Genomic DNA, 21341 nt, shown 5'->3' on the forward strand with positions numbered 1-21341 from the left:
AGAAAAGAACCACCTCTTCCTAAAGTACAGAGGATCTGATGTATGACAGAAACCCACAAAATTCTGTAAAGCAATCATCCTTCAATCAAAAAAATTTTTTTAAAAAGTAATAAAGCACAGAGGACCTGGGGAGGGTGGGCAACAGGGAATGGTCAGGACTTAGAGGATGGCTCTGCTTTTCAACCAACCCTTCCTTGCAGGCCTCACCAGAGGGCCTCAAAGCAGCATTGCTGGGGATGCTCAGGGGATGAAGAGGGACCTCTGACAGGGTTTAGGCCAGGCAGGGAATAGAGAACTCCACTCTCCCAAACCCTCATCTTCCCGCTTTCACCCAGGAAAGGAAAGAGCTCAGCTGTCTCCTGACGGCGACTCTGTGCCCTCTTCCTCTATAAACACAATTTATAAATAAACAAAAGTTGGCTATAGGGCCCCAAGAGATTAGGAAAGTGGAAGCAGAAATATCCTATAAATTTGCATTCTTCAGACACACACTAAGAATCTTGTTGGTCCCCTTTTGAATAACTGTAGAAACATACTTCCTGCCACCTACAGAGCTCCCAGACAGCCTCAAACCCAGACAGAAATAAGCCCCTGCCCAGTGAAGTGACCCCTTCCCCAAGCCTCCCCTTACCTGGCCTCCCATCACCGTGGTAGCATCCCCTATGGCAAGGACTGCCTCCTGATGGCTGTGGCTAGGTGAGAAACAAGCCTGGTGTGGGTGAAGGGAGAGGAGTGGGCCATGCCCCCCCACCATCCCAGGCCCATCCCGTCCCCTGTGCTAACCCCTGAGGTCACCCATGCCAGGAATGAAGATGGAACCAGTGAGCGGGGTAGCTAGCAGTTCTTGCCTACTCACCTGGGATCCCGGGCTGGCTCAGGCTGCAGCTCTGCATTGCCTCGGGGTGTGGCTGCTGCGGCTAGGGGGTGGGGGGATTACTCTCCACTCTCCACTCGTTATGCCTCCCACCCCTTCTCACCCCGTTCCCCACCTGCTGGGAAGCCTCTCATACCTGCATCACCCCCATTCTCTCTCCCTGCAGCCTTCTCAAATCCTTTCTCCCCCTCCGTGGGGTCTCTTTTCCAACAAGGGTCTCCCTCCTCCTTCCCACTCTCTGTGCCCCAGTTCTCTCTGGTTCCCCCTCCTTGGATCTCTTCCACGCTGCCCAGCTTGAGAGCCATTCCCCTGACTGCGGCTGGCCTTTCTTTCCTTCTGCGGTCCCTCTCCCTGGACCCACTCCCTGGCTGTCCCCCTGCCCTCTCTCAAACCTTCTTTCTTTACCCTCTCTCCAGCTGGCCCAGGTCTGTCGCTCTAAACGTTCTCCCAGGTTCCTGGCCTCCCCTAGTCCACACCCCTCTCACCGAGAGACTGCAGTGGCGGAAACTCCCCTGCCGGCTCACCCCGGGGCAGCCAGACGCAAGCTAGGAGCAGGCAGAACACTGGCGCCGGGGCCCCCATAGGGGCGCGCGGGGACTGGGAAGCTCAGCGCAGGATCAAGTCCGAGTGCCTCTCCCGCGAAGGCAGAGCCACACCTCCACTGGTTGGAGGCCGCCGGGCCTCTTGCTCTCTTGCCCCAGGATACCCTTGGCTCCGCCTCCCAGGCACTTGGCTCCGCCCCGAACTAGAGACAGGACCGCCTAACTTATTACCATAATTTAGGAGCCTGACCGGTGTGCGGGGCGTCGGGGGTGGCCGCCTTTGTTCTTCTTGGTCTGTGGCTGCCCCTCCCCGAGGGAGGTTGGATTCAGATCACACTCAGCGCTAAGTCCCTTGGAGGAGCAAGGAGGCAGGCAGTCTGTGCAGCTTCCAACATCCCTTGCTCCTCAGAGATCCCTGGTTCAGGAACCTGGGTTCTGGAAGCCCCTTACTGGGTTCTTGGAGACCCAGGATGCTGGTATAAGTCTGGTCCTATGCATTCCTTTTACAGAGGTCCCAGGAGGCGCAACTCAGTGATCAGTGGCAGAGCCATGGCTCAGGCCTGCAGAGTCCTAGCCTGTGCTTACACCATTTTCCACTACAGCTTCCTGGGTCCCCAAGACCCCACTCTACCCCTAGTTTTGAGCTAGGGATCCAACCTCTAGAAGCTAGATCATGCCTTAGTCCTCTGTGTGTCCAGCACTAGCTCAGGCCCCAGTTCAGGATATGTTGACTAACAGAAATGCCTTACACTCAGATATTATTGGTTCCATTGAGGCCTGACTTTGACAAAAGCAACTTTAGTTTTGTGAATAAGATACACTCGGCCCAGGAAAAATTTTGGAATGGTAGAAATGTGGGCCTGAGAGCCTTGGGAAACTTTGCATCTTTCACTTGGCCAACTAAGTGTTAGAACACCAACCAGATGCCAGGCCTTGTAGACGGTGATGAAGATAGCGTCAGCCCTCACAGGCCCCTGGGCAGAGGTGTATATTTGGGATGCTTTACTCATTCATCCTGTCAACAAATTTATTGAGCATCTACTCCTCGCCACACACTATTCTGGAAATATAGCGGTAAATAAAGCATGGATAGCTATCTCCACACAGCGTATTTGAAGCCATGGGATTAGGTGGGAAGATGAAGAGGAAAAAGCCAAGGATGGAACCTTAAAGAACACCAGTTAAGAAATGGGTGAAGGCAAGACTGTCTTAGAGAAAGCTTGAAAAGGAACATTCATGGTGTAATAGGGAAGGACGAATCTGACTCCATATTGAATCTGTTTCCTTTACTTTAACCTTTGTATTCTGTTGCTTTTGCTCTAAGTCAAAAATGTAACCAATAGCATGAAATATACAGGATAACCAATTTTCAGGGCTCTGACTATTAAAGGTCTAATACTTTCCCACTCATATAGAGATAAAAGTTTCAGAACAGAGAATAACATTTGTCTTGTTTGATGCTTACAGGAACATTGAGACCCAAGCTATGTGGACAGCTATAAGAACAAAGGTTTCCAGCATTAAGAAGTTTGCAACATCCAACCACACTCCCTCCCCCTTTAGTATAAAAGATGCCTGCTTTCTCTTTCAGTATAAAGAAGCCTGAATTCTAACTCAGGGAAGATGGTTCTTTGGAACTCTAGTCCACCATCTTCTTGGTCTACTGGCTTTACAAATAAAGTCACCGTTCCTTGCCACAACAAGTCATCTCTCAGTTTATTGGTCTGTTGTACAGCAAGCAGTATGAGCTTGGGCCTGGTATCCATGGGAAAGGAGAACCAGGACTCAGTTTTGTCCCTAAAACCAAGAGGGAGGCATTTAGAGAAGAGTGTCTGTGTGGGCAATGTTCCGGTAAAAGAAGGATTAGGGTATCACTGGATGTCATTCACCCTCATAAGGGCATTTGCTGCTCTGCTTGGAATCTATACATGAAATAAACAGCCATATGACATAGTTATGAAATGCAGAAAGTCAAAAAAGTCAGTGGGAGGGGAATTTATTTTGTGCACGTTTCCTAGACCTTTGAAAATCCCACAAGTCTTTTATCGCTGATATAACTAATTAATACCAAGGGGAGACTATGGATGCTATTTTAAGGTTCTTTTCCAGAAAGGATTTACATCTCAAATTCGGTCATAATTTAGATAAATAAAAATAGTAGGCTGGCAAAACTTCAGCTATTCCAGGTGGGCTGCAAAGAATGGGGTCTCTAGGTGCCTCTGCAATTACAGCAATTTGCTGATTTGGGCTGCAGTCCATCTCCTGTCCCCTCCCCTTTGACACGGTGCAAACAGGGCAGGCCCTTGCCCTGGGTTGAATGCAGAAACAAGTAAACAAATTCATAATTAAAGGTGCCCGCTCTTTCCATTCACAACTGTCTTTATCACCCCTCACCCCCTCTGTGCTCTCAGGCTGTCTCAGGCTTGGCTTATCATTATCTTTGCACCCCAGCACTAGACCTGATCTGGGTGGGGCAGCAGAGACTGGTGGCCTGAAACGAGATCTTCATTCCCTGCCCAGGAATTGAATCTGGGTAGCCTGGGTGAAAACCAGGAATGCTAGCCACCAAAACAGCAAGGGCTAGAGGCTAGAAGCTAGTTTTCCCTGGATCTTTGCCCCCAGTGAAAAGTGCATTTATCACGGAGGCAGAAACTGTCAATGCAGGTACAAAGTTTATTTTAGAGACATAGCACAACAACAAGTGGGAGAGCACAAAGAGAAGCAGTTTGTTTAGTTGAGATAGAAGCAGGGCTGAGATGCACACCCAGAGAGAAAGGGTGTAGGCGTCCCCCCTAAGGAGGAGGAGCACAGTAAAGAGGAAGTTAAATCATTTATATAGGTCAGTATTTCCAGGCCTTTGTCTTCTTTCAGGCCAATTGTCTGATTTCTTTTTCCATACCTGGCCTACGCTGGGACCCTCCCCTGGGGTGTGCACACACCCTATCAGCCAAGATGGATCTCGAAGTGAAGGCTTCTGGGAGGAGCCTTCTTCTCAGACTGGACTTTTGCCTTATTCCCTTGAGATGTTTACAGGAGACAAAGACTTTCTATTTACCCGGTTTCTGTTGTTGCTTCCATTTGTGAGAGCAAAGAGGGGGCTGGTGGTCCATTCCTCAACTGCAGCCCACCTACCTCTTGCAAAGAGGAGGCAGGCTGGCTGATTGTAAATGTCCAACCTGGAGCCCGTCTATCTCCTACCTCAGATCTTAGTTGAATTGAATCAAATGAACCAGACGGGCGTCATCCCCCGGGTAAAGGTCGGCTGTAAATCAGGATGTCATTTCCAGGCCCTTCCATGCTTGTGTGTGTGTGTGTGTGTGTGAGTGGCAGGGAGCTAGGGAACTGTGGGAGAGGAAGTCAGTGGAGAAGGGGCCCTCCTACCCACTGTTCAGGTTCCTGTGGGCTACAGTAACACCCAACCCCAAGGAGTTCACAAACAGGTTTCTTCCAAGTTGGAAAAGTCCAGGGAAGCCACTACTATAAAATGTACAGTGAAGGTGAGATGCTTGGCAAGGGGTGACAGACAGCTTCCTGAGATCCCTTCAGTTAACCGCGTGTGTTTGAGAACCACTCCAAGGGCAGGGCCAGTCACATGTCCAACCATCGTTGCCGCCACCATAGACACGCCCTCCTGGCCAGCGGCTCTCAGGCTTCAGAGAGAGGCGGCGAGATTCAGGACAGGTGCCTCCCGCCGCCCCGCCCCGTCCTCCCCAGGCCCCACCCTCTCCTCCCCAGGCTCCGCCTGTCACGGTCGCCGCCTCTGCGGGCTGGAGCAGCCCGTCACCCAGCAGCCGGCACCCGAAGGAGCGGAACTGTGTAGCAAGCGACTCGATCCAACCCAGCCATGGATCGGAAGGTGGCCCGAGAATTCCGGCACAAGGTCAGAGCCACTAGCGGCCCTCCAGCGCCCCCGCGGAGTCCGGGGGCGGAGTGGGTGGGCGGTGGATACCCACGGCACCACCTCTCCCTTTGCCGGCCGGTCCTGGTGCTCTGGGTGGGCTGGGATCCTGAGGGTCCTTTAGTTACCAGCAGGAATCCCCAGTAAAATGAGGGAGGAGCACTGGGACTCTAGGTGTGGAAGCCACTAAACCGAGTTCCTTCCTGAAAGTGTCCGTTTTCTTAATACGCAGCGGGGGTGGGGGTAGGGGATTAGAATTCCTTCCGATCTTGGCTTGAGATGGGATATTTCTCTGAGATGCCCCATAGTGGGCAACGCCCACCCCACCCCTCTGCCCCGCTCCCTCCTAGCGCCCCCAGCTCTGGGGTGTTGGAGGGTGTAGAGAGGCTCTGGGATAGGGTCTGAGAGGTGAGGACTGGGAGGGAGGGCAAGTGGATGCCTCAATCTGTCTTCTGACCTGAAAATTCGAATTGGAGGCATGTCAGGCAGCCCACTCCCCACCTAAGGGCATTTCTTAGGACCTGAGAAATAGTGGAGGGAGCTGTGGGAGTCAGCCAGGCCCTTTAGGCTCTCCACCAGTGAGGGGCCTCATTGGTGGCCCAGGACTGTCAGAGACCATCGCTGGAGACCACTGGGTTTGACCCAGGCTTCCCAGAACTGTTTCCAGAGCTGTGCAGGAGTTGCTGAGCCTGAGGTCAGAGAGGACCCTTTGAAGAGATCCAGTGTACATCCCCACTAGGCCTGAGGATGCCTCAGAGCCCAAGGGTGCAGCCAGGGGTGTCTGGAGCTACCCACAGGCCCTGCCTGAGGGAAAGGTGACTGAGCCTTGAGACCCACCCAGAGAGACAGTGTCTTTAGACCCAGCCAACCCCCTTCCCAAGCCTGAGTGGGCAGAGCTCAGGTAGACAAGGTCCAGGGGCTGGCCCCTCTCTCACCACAGAGAGGCCCAGGGAGCTCAAGGAGCCAGCCAGTATGGAGGCCACAGGGGCTGAAGGTTGTGGCCTGGGACTAGGGACCAACGGTCAGTTGTTCACTTAAGAAACATGTTTTGAGCATCCAGTCTGTGCCTTCAAGTTGCTGGCCATGTGGGTGGAATACAGACCCCATACTAATAACTACCCACACCTGGGTGCTGAGTGTTGGAATCAAAGTTTGGTGGGGGCACAAAGGGGACAGCTCCTGCTGGCCGGAGTCTTCTAAAAATGAGGCCTTGGGATCCCAGGGATGAGAGATAACCGGAAGTTCATGCAGGAGTATGGGGGCTGGGAAATAACAAGGGGAGTGTGAGACATGTTCACCAGCGCATCCTGTTGCAAAGGGACCCAAGGGGAGAAATTTCAGCCGCCGGGGACATTTGGTGAGTGTAGATTTCAGGCAACCCACTTGCCCGTCCCCTACCCCAAGATGACTCAGGCTTGAATTTCACTTTCTTGCCCTGGGGTTGAAAGTAATGTCGGGTCCTCTTTTGTCTTCTCCTCATGAGGTACTTTTCTTTGCCTCTTTGAGAGAGTTGTTTCTGGGGTCCCCGGTGTCTGACTCAACCCCTGGGTTAGCCCCTGTTTCTCTTCCCCAGGCCCCATGCGCCCCAAAGGGCCCCAGGCCTCTGTGTTTCCACCGCCCTGCTCTTCCTCATCACAAGAGTCATTACCTATTAATGCCCTGAGTGTGCAGGCGGGGCGTGCTGGGCAAGGCCGGGGCTGGACTTTGTGCCCCATTGCTTCAGAAGCGCAGCAGCCTTCCCCTCCCAGGTTGGAGATCATCTGGGAACTGAGGAGAGAGGATGAAGCAGCCGAGGAGAGACCTTGCTGTTGATTGCTTTCTAGATGCCCCTTCCTTAGTGTTTCAGAGCAAATTTACCCCCTTGAGAATGATTTGTAATCTAAATAAATCCTTAGTCATTGGAGGTAATATTAAAGGTACTGTGTTGTTACAGAAAGTGCTGTGTGACCTGGAGATAGTTATTAACTTCTCTGTGCCTCAGTTCTCCAATTTGGTTAATGAGGATCACAGTAATACTTAACTAGTAAGTTTATTGTGAGAGATAGATGAGACCTACACATGTGTAGAGAGCTTAAATAGAGCCTGTTACTTAGTGAAGCCTCAGTAAATGTCTACTGTTGTCTGTTGTCTGGAGTTAGGTAGTTATTGTTTGGTTGCTAAGTCGTGTCCAGCTCTTTTTGACCCCATGGACTGTAGCCCGCCAGGGTCCTCTATCCTTCACTCTCTCCCAGAGTTTGCTCAAATTTATGTCCATTGAGTCACTTATGCTATCTAAACATCTCAGCCTTGGCTGTCCCCTTCTCCTTTGCCCTTCAGTCTTTCCCAGCATGAGGGTCTTTTCCAATGAGGTAGTCAGTGTGTGTGTGAGTTGCTCAGTCGTGTCTGACTCTTTGCAACCCCATGGACTGTAGCCCACCAGGCTCCTCTGTCTGTGGGATTCTCCAGGCAAGAATGCTGGAGTGGTTTGCCATTCCCTTCTCCAGGGGATCTTCCCCACCCAGGGATCGAACCCAGGTCTCCTGCACTGCAGGCAGATTCTTCACCACCTGAGCCACCTGGTGTTCTACCCAGCGAGGTAGAAATCGGCTCAAATCTCAGCCCTGTCCCCCTTTGCAGTGAGACCTTGGGCAAGCCGCTTAACCTCACTGAGCTTTAGTTTCCTTCACTGTGAGATGGAATTCGTTGTGCTCACCTCACAGGATGGTGAGGATGAAATAGGTGTTCAAATACTGGCTGCTCTGGTTGTGCAGCAGCTATTTGGTAAAAGCCTCACTTTTCCCCACTGATGCCTACAGAGCATCCTAATGGATGACCCAACAGTCTCCGGACCATTGAGCGGGGACTGTTGGGCTTGTGCAGTTTCCCCAAGGCCATGAGCAGCACTTGCATGCCCTTCCTGGACACAGCCTTCAGCCAGGACACCAAGGCAAGGGGAGGGGGGCATCAGAGACTAAGGCTTCCCCCCAGGAGAACCAGCTTTTCAAAAGAAACCTGCTCTTGCACACTGCACCCGCAGGTTGCAGGAACTTGGTTACTCATTTGCTCAAAAAGTATTTATTGACTGTTTAGCAATCATATATTCATGGGCATCTGTAGTGTACCCTGCCCAAAGCTAGACATCTGGCTTGGGGGATTTGGGGGATAAATAAGGTCAGGAAGAGCCTCTGCCTTCTAGGGATTTGCTAATCTTTCATTCATTCATGCACACATTCAATAAATATTGACTCAGTTTCTGATACATGCCAGGCAGTACTCTAGCCACTGAATAACAAAACAAAGTCTCTGCCCTCTTAGAGAGTACATTCTAGTAGGGAAAACAGACAGTTAACAAGCAAACCAATGAAAGTGTCATAAAATGTCAAGTAGCAATGAACGCTATGAAAAAAATAAACTGAGTGAGGTGAAGGGATAAAGAGTGAAGAGATAGTACTTTTTATAGGGTAGTCAGGAAAACCTCTCTGAAAAAAGTGATATTTCAGCAAAGACATAAAGACATAAAAGAAATGAGGGGAGTCATGCAGATATATCAGCATGCAGTCATTTCTGCCTCATGAGCCGATTTCTACCTCACTGGGTAGAGCACCTGGTGTAAGAAGAACATTCCAGGAAGAGGGAACAGCATGTCCAAAGGCCCTGAGGCAAGCATCTGGTTGCCTTCTTTAGGAACAGCAAGTTGGATGGTGTTTCTGAGAGGACTTACGGAATGAAGAGTGGTGGGAGATGGATCAGAGTGGTGGTAGAGTCCTAATGGGCCATACTCAGGATTTGGGGTTTTGTTCTAAGTGGAAGAAGCCAGCAGGGGAGTGATATGATTGACTTACATTTTAAGAGGATTGCTCTGACTACTGGTAGAGAACAGACTGAGAGGGTAAAGGGGAGGAGGCGGACCCTCCCTTAGGAGGCTCCTGCAGTGGACTAGATGGAGTGCCAGACCCAGGATATATGCTCAAGGTAGATCTGACAGGCTTTGCTGATGGGATGGTTGCGGGTGTGGAGAGAAAGGTATCAAGGGTGAGACTGTGTTGGGAGGAGGAGGAGGTTGGTGGAGACAGAACTCTTGGTGGAAACCAAGAGTTCCATTTTGAATGTTTTATGTTTGAAATACCTTTTAGATCTCCAAGTACAAAGGTGACTGAGAAGATCAGTAGATGTAGGAGTGTGAAAATCAGGGAAAAGTTCTGTGCTGGGGATAAGCCTCAGTGAATTCTTATGGTATAAATGGTATTTAAACCCCAGAAACTGGTGAAGTCACTTAGGGAGACGGTGCTGATGGAGAGAAGACTCAGGACAGAGCCTGGGGCACCCCAACCTGTAGAGGAGACAAAGAGGAGAAGGAACCTCAAGCAAGGCAAGAGAACCAGCAGGAGGGTGTGATCTGCTGTGCCTGGCACTGGGTCAAATGCTACCAACTAGTAAGCATGACACAAGTCTCTTGAAAAGACGAAGGATAATAAAACATGAGTCAGATAAACCCAGTGCTCTCTGGGATGCCCACAGTGGTCACGTATGGGTGTGACAGTTGGACTATAAAGAAAGCTGGGCACCAAAGAATTGATGCTTTTGAACTATGGTGTTGGAGAAGACTCTTGAGAGTCCCTTGGACTGCAAGGAGATCCAACCAGTCAATCCTAAAGGAAGTCAGTCCTGAATATTCATTGGAAGGACTGATGCTGAAGCTGAAACTCCAATACTTTGGCCACCAGATGGGAAGAACTGACTTATTGGAAAAGGCCCTGATGCTGGGAAAGACTGAAGGCAGGAGGAGAAGGGGACGACAGAGGACAAGATGGCTGGTTGACATCACCGACTTGATGGACATGAGTTTGAGCAATCTCCGGGAGTTGGTGATGGACAGGGAAGCCTGGCGTGCTGCAGTCCATGGGGTCACAAAGAGTCTGACACGACTGAGCGACTGAGCTGAACTCCAGGATGCACACTGTGCAGGCCTGGGTGGAAGTGGAACTAGATCCCAACATCCCAACAACACTTACGGAAGTCCAGTCTCTGCCAGCTGCTGAGAACAGGGGACTTGTATTCATTTATGCTTACTTAGTTTAACTAACAAACACTTAGAACCTGCTACTTTCCAGGCACTGTTCAAAGTAACAACTGTTCACTCAATGAAGAATTTTTTAAAAAGCCATTTTTAATCTCTCACAAAAGATTGGAATCCTACGAGATACTTTTATTCCCATTTTACAGAGGAGGATACTGAAAGCAGGGAGACATGCAGACTCACGTGGGGAAGGGGGCGTGGCCTCACTGCCCGCCTTCCTCCTGCTAGAAATGTGTTGTGACCACATAGGGATTAGTGAGGAGACAGGCAGGTGAAGAAAGGAAGTCCAACACAGCTTGGTGAGTCCCACAGCAGAGGTGGGGACAAAGTGTCATCCTGTGCAGAGAGAATGACAGGGCAGGCTTTGTGGGGGAGCCTGAGGAAAGGCTTGACCAAGGGGAGCTGGCATTTGAGGAGACTTGGGCTTCCTTGGTGGTTCAGATGGTAAAGAATCTGCCTGCCATGCAGGAGACCCAGGTTTGATCCCTGAGTTGGGAAGATCCCCTGAAGGAGGGAAATGGCTCCCCAATCCAGTGTTCTTGCCTGGAGAATTCTACGGACAGAGGAGCCTGGTGGGCTACAGTCCTTGGGGTCGCAGAGAGTCAGACACGACTGAGCAACTTTTATAGGTAGAGGAAGAGCTCACAGAGAAGAAATACTGCTGGTATCACCAGTGCTTATAGCTAAGGTTTCACACCAGCCTGGGCTTCAGCAGGAAGCAGGTGGCTCACTCAAATGGGAGACTGAAGAGTTTTATGAAGGGACTGCTTACAGGAAAGGGCAGGATGGCTGAGCTGCCAAGGCGTGGTGACACAGCCTGGGAGCAGCAGCACTGGAGGCCAGGGGCTCCCCAAGGGGCAAGGGAAGGGGTCCCAGAACAAAGGAGAGAGTGGCTGCAGAGAGATGTCCAGTCAGACGCTGCAGCCTCAGGTGGGGGCACCTGCCTCGTGGTGGTCTGGCATGGAGAGAGCCGGGGAATCAGAACCCCACTCCCTTTCTCCCCAGACTGTCTTACCGCCCTCCTTGGCTGAACCCAGAAGGAAGTAGAGGGCAGGGAGCCCAGGCAAAGCTTCCTGGGACACTCCTCTAGGTGGAGGAGGCTGGGTTGTGGGTCTGGAGGCAAAAGGGAAGCGATGCAGCACACATTTTAGAGCCCTTGAAGTTTCGGAGCCCTGGGCACTGTCTTACAGTAAATGTCTTTACAGTGAATGTCTTTACAGATATTCATTCATTTAATCCCGACACAGCCCTAGGAGGGCAAATGTCACCCAGTGGAACAACATGCATTATTTAATCTGCTTCTTGCTCTCTTTCTCCGTCTTTGGCTGAGTGCATACATGAATTTTCATGAGCGGAAGGTTGTGTGCTTCCCCTGTGAGGCCAATCTGAAAGGGCAGTCCATATGGAGGAAGGCAGGGAGGTGAGGTTGGAGAGACCCAAGGCCAAACCCAGAGTCTACTTCCAGTGCCCTAGACAAGGGCTTGTACCTTGTGAGGAGGGAGATATCCCTTACCATGCAGGCCGATAGCACTGAGCCAGCTGAACATTGGCCAGAGAAGTCTCATGCTGGACAGAGGGGGCCAGACACAGGATGAGTGGGCACAAGATGAGTGGGCATAGGGTATTGATGTGGTAAAGGGACCCCCACACAGTTACTTGTACATGGTGGTCTACTTAGGGCTTCTATGTCCATCAAGAGGGATCCAAGAAAGGGAAAGGCTTTTTATATCTAGTTAGAGAAAGAAGACATGGTGTCTTGCACACAGTAGGTGCTCAATTAATGTGTATTAGACAAATGCAAATAAGGAGGTTCTAACTGGTAAGTGGATACAATGTGGTAGTTTGGAAAAAAGCAAGGGTTTTGGAGCCAGCAGTCATCTCATCTCTACTGCTTCTGAGCCTTGATTTCCTCATCTGTCAAATGGGGGTAATATCCATCCACCTCAGAGGGTTTTTAAAGACAATACAAGTAAAGTACTTCAGATGTGGTGGCCTGTCTGTAAGCAGAGTCTGGCCCAAATAAGGGAGCCAGTCAAGGGCCTCAGGCTGGGAGGCTGGTAAGGAGGCTCTGGGCTGGGCATGGTCAGGAAAGACTCTAGAAGAGGGGGCTTGGACTCCCCTTAAATGAAAACAGAGGTCAGTGGGAAGAGGGAGGGCAGGCCATCTTGTGTGGGTCTGAGACTGGAACTGAGCTAAGAGGAGACAGATCCAGGAGGCTGTGTACTGAGGAGTGATGGGAAGGTGACTCCGGACTGGCGGAGAGGATAGAAGGAAGGCTCTAGACTAAGGCTGTTGGAGTTCATTCAGCAGTCACCACTGAACACTGCACCTGTTTGCATGGCATGGTGCTTTAAGACCTACTATGTACCAGGTGTGTTACAGGTAGCTGAGCACAAGTTTTTGGGAGAATGACACACAGCCATTCCAACACACATCCCATTCAGGGACGGGATCCCTGAAGCTGCCCCTTGGACTGGTACAGGGGAGACCCTCCTGAGGAATTTGCTTGAACCTAGATTCCAGGAGGAAGAGACATCGTACAAGTTTGTTAAATATTTACAAGCAAAATTTGAATTACAGTGCTGATGTTTCTGCACGTTCAGGCTTCCAGAGAAAGTTCCATCCTTATCAGCTGTCTTTCTTGGCGCATGTGTTTTCACTCAGGTGTGGTCAGAGAACAAAGTGGTGCTGTCATCTCAGAGCCTTTTTGGAGAGATTCCTGGGTGGGAAATGGTCAGGGTCACGAGACTCCCACCATTTTGATTTATCCCTTACATTGGTGTTTAAAGAACATTCTACATAAGCCAGATATGATTTCCCAGATATTATGGTAAATGGATAATTTTTTTAAATGGACAAGTTGAATTGCTGGGGATAGATGGGACAATTCTGAATGAGGTCGAGGAGGTTCCAGTGTGTTAGGGGAAGGCCTGTTTGGCCGCAGCCTGAGTCACACTTGGGAGGTGATAGAGATGACCCTGGAGGGATAGGGAAGGGCAGAATTGAAAGTCAGGGTTGGAGTGACCTAGGCTCTGAGAATGAATGGAGCTAAAGAGCTGAACTTTGCAGGCTGCCTCAGCAGGAGACTGATAGGATGTAGTTTCTGGGTGGGGACCTCTGGATGCAGGGGTCAGCATTGGAGGGCTGCCCACAAGGACCAGAAGCCTGGGACCCCCAGGAATAGGATCTCTCCTCGAAGAGCATCTCCAGGTGATCTGTGCTTGGGATGCAGAAAAGCAGAACCTTAGACTCTAATATTGGAAATTGCCTTTGTCTTCTGTTTCTACTTTCCACCCAGTGCATAAACGCTGTCTGCGGAGGACAGTGCCTTGCTTCTTACACCTAATGATGCAGCAGGAGGCGTTTCTGCAAGGAGGGGTTGCAGAGAGCTTCAGTCATAAGACCTCAGTCAGGAAGGGATTTCCCTCTCCTCTACTTTGTCTTACGTCACCACCCATGGCTGGAATTGAGCTAGAAGCCCTTTGGTTGTGCTCTCCTCACTGCAGTCAGAGCAGATGGGCTTTTTATGCTTTCATAGAAAGCAGAACATCTGCAGTTCCAGGAGTCATCCAAAAGAGTTATTTTCTTGCTTGTTCTAGACCAAACCCAAAGGGATTTCTTAAGAGTATGAAGGAGAGAGATGGGGATTTGAGATAAGGGGAGCCTGCTTGAGAGCAAAAGTTTTGAAATTTTGGCCTGAAGAGCCCTTGAAGTTTTTTCCCTGGAAGTCCTGACTCACACAGGCAGTGGTATAGCAGGGAGAGCATAGGCTTTGGAATCAGATAGCATGCATGCATGCTCAGTCACTTCAGTGACTCAGACTCTTTGGGACCCCATGGACTGAAGCCCTCCAGGTTTCTCTGTCCATGGGATAGGACAAGAGAATGTCTTTCTCCAGACAAGAATACTGAAGTGAGTTGCCATGCCCTACTCCAGGGGATCTTTCTGACTCAAGGATTGAACCCATGTCTCCTGTGTCTCCTGCTTTGCAGACAGATTCATGACCGCTGAGCCACTGGGGAAGCCCCAGAATCAGATAGACTGAGGTTCAAATGTTAGCTCTGTCTCTGATTAGCTGTGGTACCTTGTGTGACATGTTGTAACCTCTCTGGTCTTCAGTTTCCTCATCTGCAAAATTGGCCTTGTAGGGCTGGTGAGATAAACAAGTGGAGTAGGGCCCAGAGAAGCTCTTGGTGCCATCCCATGATGCAAATGTTATTTCCCTTCCCCTTCTGCTCCCATGATTCCCTTCCTCCCATCTGACTGTGCATGGACCAGGAGGCAGGGGGATGGAGAAATCCCTCTGATACTTCTTTACTGACCACATTCTATGCATTAGGCTCAAGAGACTTAGAAAAAATAGACTTCATCTTTCCTTTGTGGGGTTTTTCTGTCTGATGAAGGAAACAAACCAGTTCACAAAAAAGCAAGCCTTAATTAACTGCAAATTGTGACTGTTGTAATGAAGGAATTGAAGCATCTTTGGGGTGATGGAGTGGGTTCTGTTTAGGTTGGTGAGCAGGAAGACCTCCCTGGGGCAGAGGCCAGCCATGCAGGGAAGGAGGAAAACCATCCAGGCAGAGGGAACAATATATATGATGGCCCTGAGGCTAGAGCAAGTGTAGCCTGTGGGAAACACTGAAAGGAGGCTTGTGTAGCTAGGAAGAGTGGCAGGAGCTAAAGTTGGGCCTTGATCAGGTAAGGGATTTGGCTGCGCCGGGTCTTGGTTGCGGCATGCAGGGTCTAGTTCCCTGATCAGGGATTGAACCAGGGCCCCCTGCACTGGGAACCTGGAATCTTAATCACCAGACCACCAGGGAAGTTCTTGAATTTTGTTTTAAGTACAATGAGAAGCTATTAAGCACGAAAGTGATATGATCCAATTTATTTAAATATTTCTGAATCTGATCCTAGAGAATTTTTCTCTGCTCAGACTCCTGCACCGCAGCCACACGTGGGCAGTCCAAGTCTGTCTCGGTGTGGCTCCCCACCCCTCTCACACAAGCCCAGGCAGAGTGCGGAGAGAGTCCAGACTGGGTCCTCACAGATGTGGGCTTTTCGAGGTGCCCACTTCTGTGGTGTGTGGAAAAGCCAAGGCTACCACCTGACATTCAGTGCTGCCCACTCTAGCACGTGCTTCTGTCCCCCATCTTCTACTGGCCTGAAGGAAAGAGGCGCTGAAGCAGAGGAAGTTGGAATGCCCTCCTTGGAGTGGGTAGGATAAATTTCTGAAGCTGCTTTGAGTCAGTGCAGGGCAAGCCTCCTAGCTTATTCTCATCTCTAACCAAATGTTCAGCTTGATTTTAAGAGGGAAGAAGGTACTGCTAGGTGAAGACCAGAAGTCTGCATTCTGTACCCATCTGCTCAGGCCAGAAATCCCAAGGGGCTTGTATCTGGGACAAACAGATTTCCCCCCAACTTCCCAGAATCCTAAAGATACCCACAGAAAAGGCAAAGGTGCTCCGACTTTCCTCTGAGGACCAATCAGGTGGGAGCTTGCAGCTTCCAGCAGCATCTTCTCCCTTATGTGGGCTGAGGCCCTGGACTCTGCTGCTGGGCCTGGAGAAGGGAGGGATCCAAGGACCCCTCAAGCCCCCACCCTGTCCTCTCACTCAGTCCTGGGCTGAAGAGAGAGCTCAGGACACAGTGCAGAGATACATAGTGAGCTGTCTGAGGGAGTGGAATCCGGGGCTCCTGGCCCACCAGCTCCCCTGGGATTGAGGTGCTAACGAAACAGCTCTTGACCCTGACCCTGGACTCCCAGCCATTGACGTCAGGGAAGCTGAAAAAATGTAATCTGATTCTCCCCCTCCGGTGGCAGGGGAGGCACACAGGGATGTGGGAAGGGGAAAGAGTGATCAGAAGTCAGGGCTGACCCAGCTTAGGCCAGGACTGGACAAGGGAGAATTCAGTGCTAGGGGCTCTGGCGGGGGCGGGGGATGTGCTATCTGAGTGAGTGGCCTAAATCCTTTCTGAAAGCAGTCATCCGGCACTACAGCCACCATCAGGTAAGACAGTGGGCTTCCAGACCGGGGAGCTGACAGTCGCGTTGCTGGCCTGGACACAGGTGACATAGCCATGGAGGTGATCGGCAGTACGACTGCCATGGGGGTGCATCACCGTCACGGGGGCTTCACAAGTATGATGCGCGTATGCATCGCTGTGCGCATCACCGCCCTGGGGACGAGGCTCAGCCTGACCACATCCAGACGCAAGGCAAAGGGACTCCTGTGGCCACGTCAGGGTGGTCTGCACTTCTGATGTGTTGCAGTCAGGTGCCAGCCTGGCCTCTGGTTTCCGCCCTCTTCTTACAACCCTGGAGAGATGCGGAGGAGGGCCACCCCGCTGCCACCACCGTCAGTGCCCTCCCTGTCCTGGGATCTGCTGTGGGGGTGCTGGGGCTGGACATATAATTCTGCCTTGGGGTTTTCCAGGTGGATTTTCTGATTGAAAATGATGCAGAAAAGGACTATCTCTATGATGTGCTGCGGATGTACCACCAGTAAGTGTGCAGGGTCCAGGTTCCGTGGACAGCCCGGGTACCTCTATCTTCAGGAAGCCCTGGGATGGGTTGTCCTGAGACAGGACGACTTCCCTCTTAAATCCTGGGGTGGCTCAGGGAGGCCAGTGCTCAGTGTTCCTGGGAATCAGGCAGACACGCCGTTCACTTGTGTCAGCAAATATTTACACAGCCCAGGCAGGTCCACAGAGACAGGTCATGGAGACCCTGAGCCTGCCAAAGAGGATGGACCGCATCCTTTGGGCAGTGGGGAACCGTCAAAGGGTTTTGAGAAGGGAGCAACTTATATTTTTAAAAGTTGGTGGTGGACTGAGAATAAGCAAGTCAGTTGGTAGCCAGAAAAGTGTCGGCCCTAGACATGGAGGGTCTGAACGGTATGAGGTAGACGCTCGTGCGATATACTATGATTTCAGGATTTACAGAGCTCAGCTGCAGCTTGGAGGTGAGAAGCAGGGGTATGAGAGGGCTGGCCACCACCTCACAGACGTTTCCTGTCTGGAAGGACCCTGGGCTTTGGAACTAGGTAGAGACGAGTGAGAATCCTGGCTTGATTTCATCTACCTGGACGGTTTCCTTGGGATACTTAGATGGGAGAACAAACCCTTCTGAGGCACCTGGCCCAGGGTTAGGGGCTCTAATCTTTTATCCACCCAAGGTCTGGGCCCAGGGGTGGTGACCCAACCCAGGACTGCTTCCTCTGGGAATCCTTGGGTCTCAGAGGCCATGGCTATGGATGAGGCTCCAGGGCCCCCGTGCCTCTGCAGGACCATGGACGTGGCCGTGCTTGTGGGGGACCTGAAGCTGGTCATCAACGAGCCCAGCCGTCTGCCCCTGTTCGATGCCATCAGGCCTCTGATCCCACTGAAACACCAGGTGGAGTACGACCAGCTGACCCCCCGGCGCTCCAGGTGTGGAACGGAGGGAGCTGCAGGCTGGAGGCGGGGGTGGGAGAGGTTACCTGGGGATGGACAGGGTCTCTGACAAGTGGATGGGGCAGTGCTGGCCATTGGACCAGAGCTGGGCTGTCATCGGCCCTTCCTCCCACGGCAGGAAGCTGAAGGAGGTACGTCTGGACCGGCTGCACCCCGAAGGCCTCGGCCTCAGCGTGCGTGGCGGCCTTGAGTTTGGCTGTGGACTCTTCATTTCCCACCTCATCAAAGATGGCCAGGCCGACAGCGTTGGGCTCCAGGTGAGTGAGCAGGGCCCAGGGGTCGTGGGCACCAGGCCCTCAGGCTTCCTGTCTCCCCACACTAGGCTGTGTGGTGTCACGTGGTCACCTCACCCTTCTGAGCCTTTGGGAGAGGAAAAGGCCTCTGTATCCTGACAGATTGTCCTCGCGGCCATAGAATCTGGCTGCAGGCACTTGTCTGTTTTCAATTTTTAACTTTTATTGGAGTGTAGTTGATTTACAATGTTGTGTTAGTTTCAGGTGTGCAGCAAAGTGAACCGGTTATACATATAGATATATCCACTCTTTTTTAGATTCCTTTCCCATACAGACCATTACAGAGTATTGAGTAGTATTCCCTGTGCTATACAGTAAGTTCTTATTATCCACATTATATCTGATAGTGTGCTGCCTGTTTTCTTGAGGGGAGCAGAGAACCTGGCTCCCAGCTGCTGCTGCCCCTGCTGTTCCTGCTGCTCTGCACCCACCTCCCTTATGTCTGAAGGAAGAGCATAGTTATGCCCTGACACCTGAAGTTCTGGATACATAGCCTTCTCCCTGGAAGGGAAAAGGAAATCCTGGCACAGTGCAGTGCTTCAAGGATAGACTTTGGAGCCAGAATATCCTGGCTTTGCTCTTCATTAGCTGGATGCCTTTGGTGAAATTACTGCCTCAGTTTCCTCATCTGTAAAATGGGATGACGAACAACCTACCTCATCAGGTTGTTCTGACGGAATAAATGAATTCATATTACAAAGTACTTGTATCAGTACCTGGCACGTGAATGCTCTGTGCGTGTATTTTATGCTCCTAAAATATGTGTGACTTCTATTTGTATTTGTGTGCGGGAACTCACACACACACACACCAATGAAAGGCCGTCACTTGTTGGAGGAGGAACTAGAGTGGATAGGGAATAAAGTGAGAGTGAGTTTTTGAAGGCTACACCTTTTAGATTGTTTGGCTTTTGAATCATATGAATGTATTATTTTTTTTCTAAATGGATTTTTATTGAAGTTTAGTCGATTTACAGCTCTGTACTAATTACTGCTGTACAGCAAAGTGACTCAGTTATAAACGTTATACATTCTTTTTCATATTCTTTTCCATTATGGCTTATCACTGGATGTTGAATATAGTTCCCTGTGCTATACAGCAAAATCTTGTTTATCCATTCTTCATATACCAGTAAATGCCATGTGCTTGTTAAACATGCAGAGAGGGAGATTTAATAAGCACCTGTAATGTGCCAGATAACATGCTGACAACCAGTTCTTTTTATATGCCTCGGCTGGATCATCCCCATTTTAGAGTTGATAGAAGATCAGGGACTTGACTAGAATCACACAGCCATTAAGTGGCAGAGCCAGGATTTGAACCTGGATCTCCTTATTGCCAAGCCCAGGGATTTCTCTTCAGCACCCCAGGGTCCCTCCCTTGGGGTCTCCACACCTCAGTGTCCAAGCAGAGACGGGAAGATCTTCAGGTCTCGCTCCTGCCAGAGCCCAGAGCTGTGTTTTTGTATGTCCAGCTAAAAGAGGCCCTCCCACGCCCTCCCCAGAGCTTCCAGCATGTTTGTTATCAGCATCCCAATCTGGGGCTTCAGGGGGCCCGAAGGCTGGTATAAGACGCTGTGGACTGGGGGGTAGAAACCGGGCGCAGACAGACATCGCTTTGTTCTAAATCCCTGTCTCATGGCTGGCCGGTAGCGGCTGAAATTTCAGCCCCCTCATTATCGCTCTCCTGTGCCGCACATTTTCCAGCCCAGAAACGCAGCCAGAGGAAAAACATAATGAGCTCCTCTCTTGGCGTCAGCTGAGCCCTTTCTTTTCTCCCAGGGTGAGCTCTCCTCCTAGGACAAGCCATTTCTCAACGACGCTTCCGTGCCTGGGGACTTCGGGGCATTTTAATGAATCTTAGAGTTTTCCCTCCCTGCCTGTTTCTCAGGCTTATAAATTATCGACCCTTTCTCAGGTTGGTGGGCTCATCTCTCCTTTGTGCCGCTCTCCCTCAGATCGTCATTTCACCGTGGCCCTCACACAAAGGGCCTTTTGCAGGGCTTCATGCAGGGGCGGGAAGGAGAGGAAAGCTGATCCTGCAAATTGAGCTGGGGACTGTGTGGGAATCATCCTGCTGGGGTCCCGCAAGTTCCCTTTAGGAACAAGACAGGGAGCTTCACTCAGAGGAGCTTGGGGGAAAAGGTCTGCATCCACTCACCTGTTTGGGGTTCATGTTTCTGGAGAGCTCCCATGCCTCAGGGTGGCTGGGGGAAGATTCCAGAAGGCAGGGGAGGGGCATGTTCAGACAAGCCTGGCCAAACCAGAGGCTCTGCTGATTTGACCTGTGAGTCTGGACTCCACATGGGGTCCTGGACCCTGCCCTGGAGTTCCATCTCCGCCCTAGTCTCCCTACTGGAGGTATTTTAGGTTTTTATCCACATGTATCCTCTCTGAACCTGCATCCTCTGCCCTGCACAGCTTGCTGTATAGTCCAGGGCTGGAGAATGATTCTGGTGCCTTGGCTGTCCTAGCTGTAAAATGGACGGAGTAATCCCTGCCTTTACTATGGTCCTCGGGGGCTCTGTCAGGTGGCAAAGATCCAGAGAGGACAGGACGCAGGGAACTGCAGCCCAGCTTGGCCAGACGCCCTTCTTTCCTGCTTCCAGACAACCATGAGACAGTGTTTGCTGTCTGTCAGGGAGACCTGACTTCAAATCTCAGCAACACTCTTTACTAGCTGGATGACCTTGAGCAAGTCTCCTCACCCCTCTGAGCCTCAGTTCCCTCACCTTATTAGCAGAAACGTAGGTTGTTGTGAAGAATGGGTGCAGGGAGGTCATCCAGCTGTTCTCCTTCCATGAGACATCCCCAGAAACACAGCAAGTTCTTTAGCAAGCCCCTCCCCTGCCCAATGTCACCTTTTTGAGCTGCTTGCCACTCCTTGCAGGCCCCTGAGAAGACTAGGGTCTGTGTCCAAGTTGGAAGTGTTTGAGTGACAATAGAAAGAAGGTGACTCTGGGGCAGGGATGTTGTAGAGGGTAGGAGTTGGTCTAGAGGACCCCTGAGAGGCTATATGCCTGCCCAGTCCTCGACCCTCCACGGAGTCAAGCTGCGTCCCCCACATGCACTGACAAGCCTCCAAAAGGTCAGCAAATGTGGTGTGAGTTAAGCCTCCAGCTGACCCGTTCTGGTCTCAGACTGGGGAGGGCCTCCACCAACCAGTCCCTGTTCTGCAGCTCAGGACCATGACCCTGCACAAACCATCACCTCCTGGGCCTCCGTTT

General features: G+C 51.1%; 2 protein-coding genes across 5 annotated transcripts in view; one reads left to right on the plus strand and one right to left on the minus strand.

The window, feature by feature from the left end:
- OTOG (otogelin) overlaps positions 1-1523 on the minus strand; it is an 87952-nt gene extending 86429 nt beyond the window's left edge. The window contains exons 1-3 of the mRNA NM_001304328.2: positions 1360-1523; positions 857-917; positions 632-692 (exon numbers count right to left, since the gene is read on the minus strand). Coding sequence (NP_001291257.2) covers positions 632-692; positions 857-917; positions 1360-1456 — 219 coding nt within the window. The 5' untranslated portion in view covers positions 1457-1523. The remainder of the gene's footprint in view (positions 1-631; positions 693-856; positions 918-1359) is intronic.
- A 3592-nt stretch (positions 1524-5115) lies between these two features.
- USH1C (USH1 protein network component harmonin) overlaps positions 5116-21341 on the plus strand; it is a 48737-nt gene continuing 32511 nt past the window's right edge. The window contains exons 1-4 of one of the 4 annotated variants that reach the window (XM_010812478.4): positions 5116-5296; positions 16805-16872; positions 17655-17798; positions 17941-18079. In XM_010812478.4, coding sequence (XP_010810780.2) covers positions 5261-5296; positions 16805-16872; positions 17655-17798; positions 17941-18079 — 387 coding nt within the window. In that variant the 5' untranslated portion in view covers positions 5116-5260. 4 annotated transcript variants of the gene reach the window in all.

This window comes from Bos taurus, chromosome 15 (assembly GCF_002263795.3).
Source record: "Bos taurus isolate L1 Dominette 01449 registration number 42190680 breed Hereford chromosome 15, ARS-UCD2.0, whole genome shotgun sequence".
Classification (NCBI taxonomy): domain Eukaryota; kingdom Metazoa; phylum Chordata; class Mammalia; order Artiodactyla; family Bovidae; genus Bos; species Bos taurus.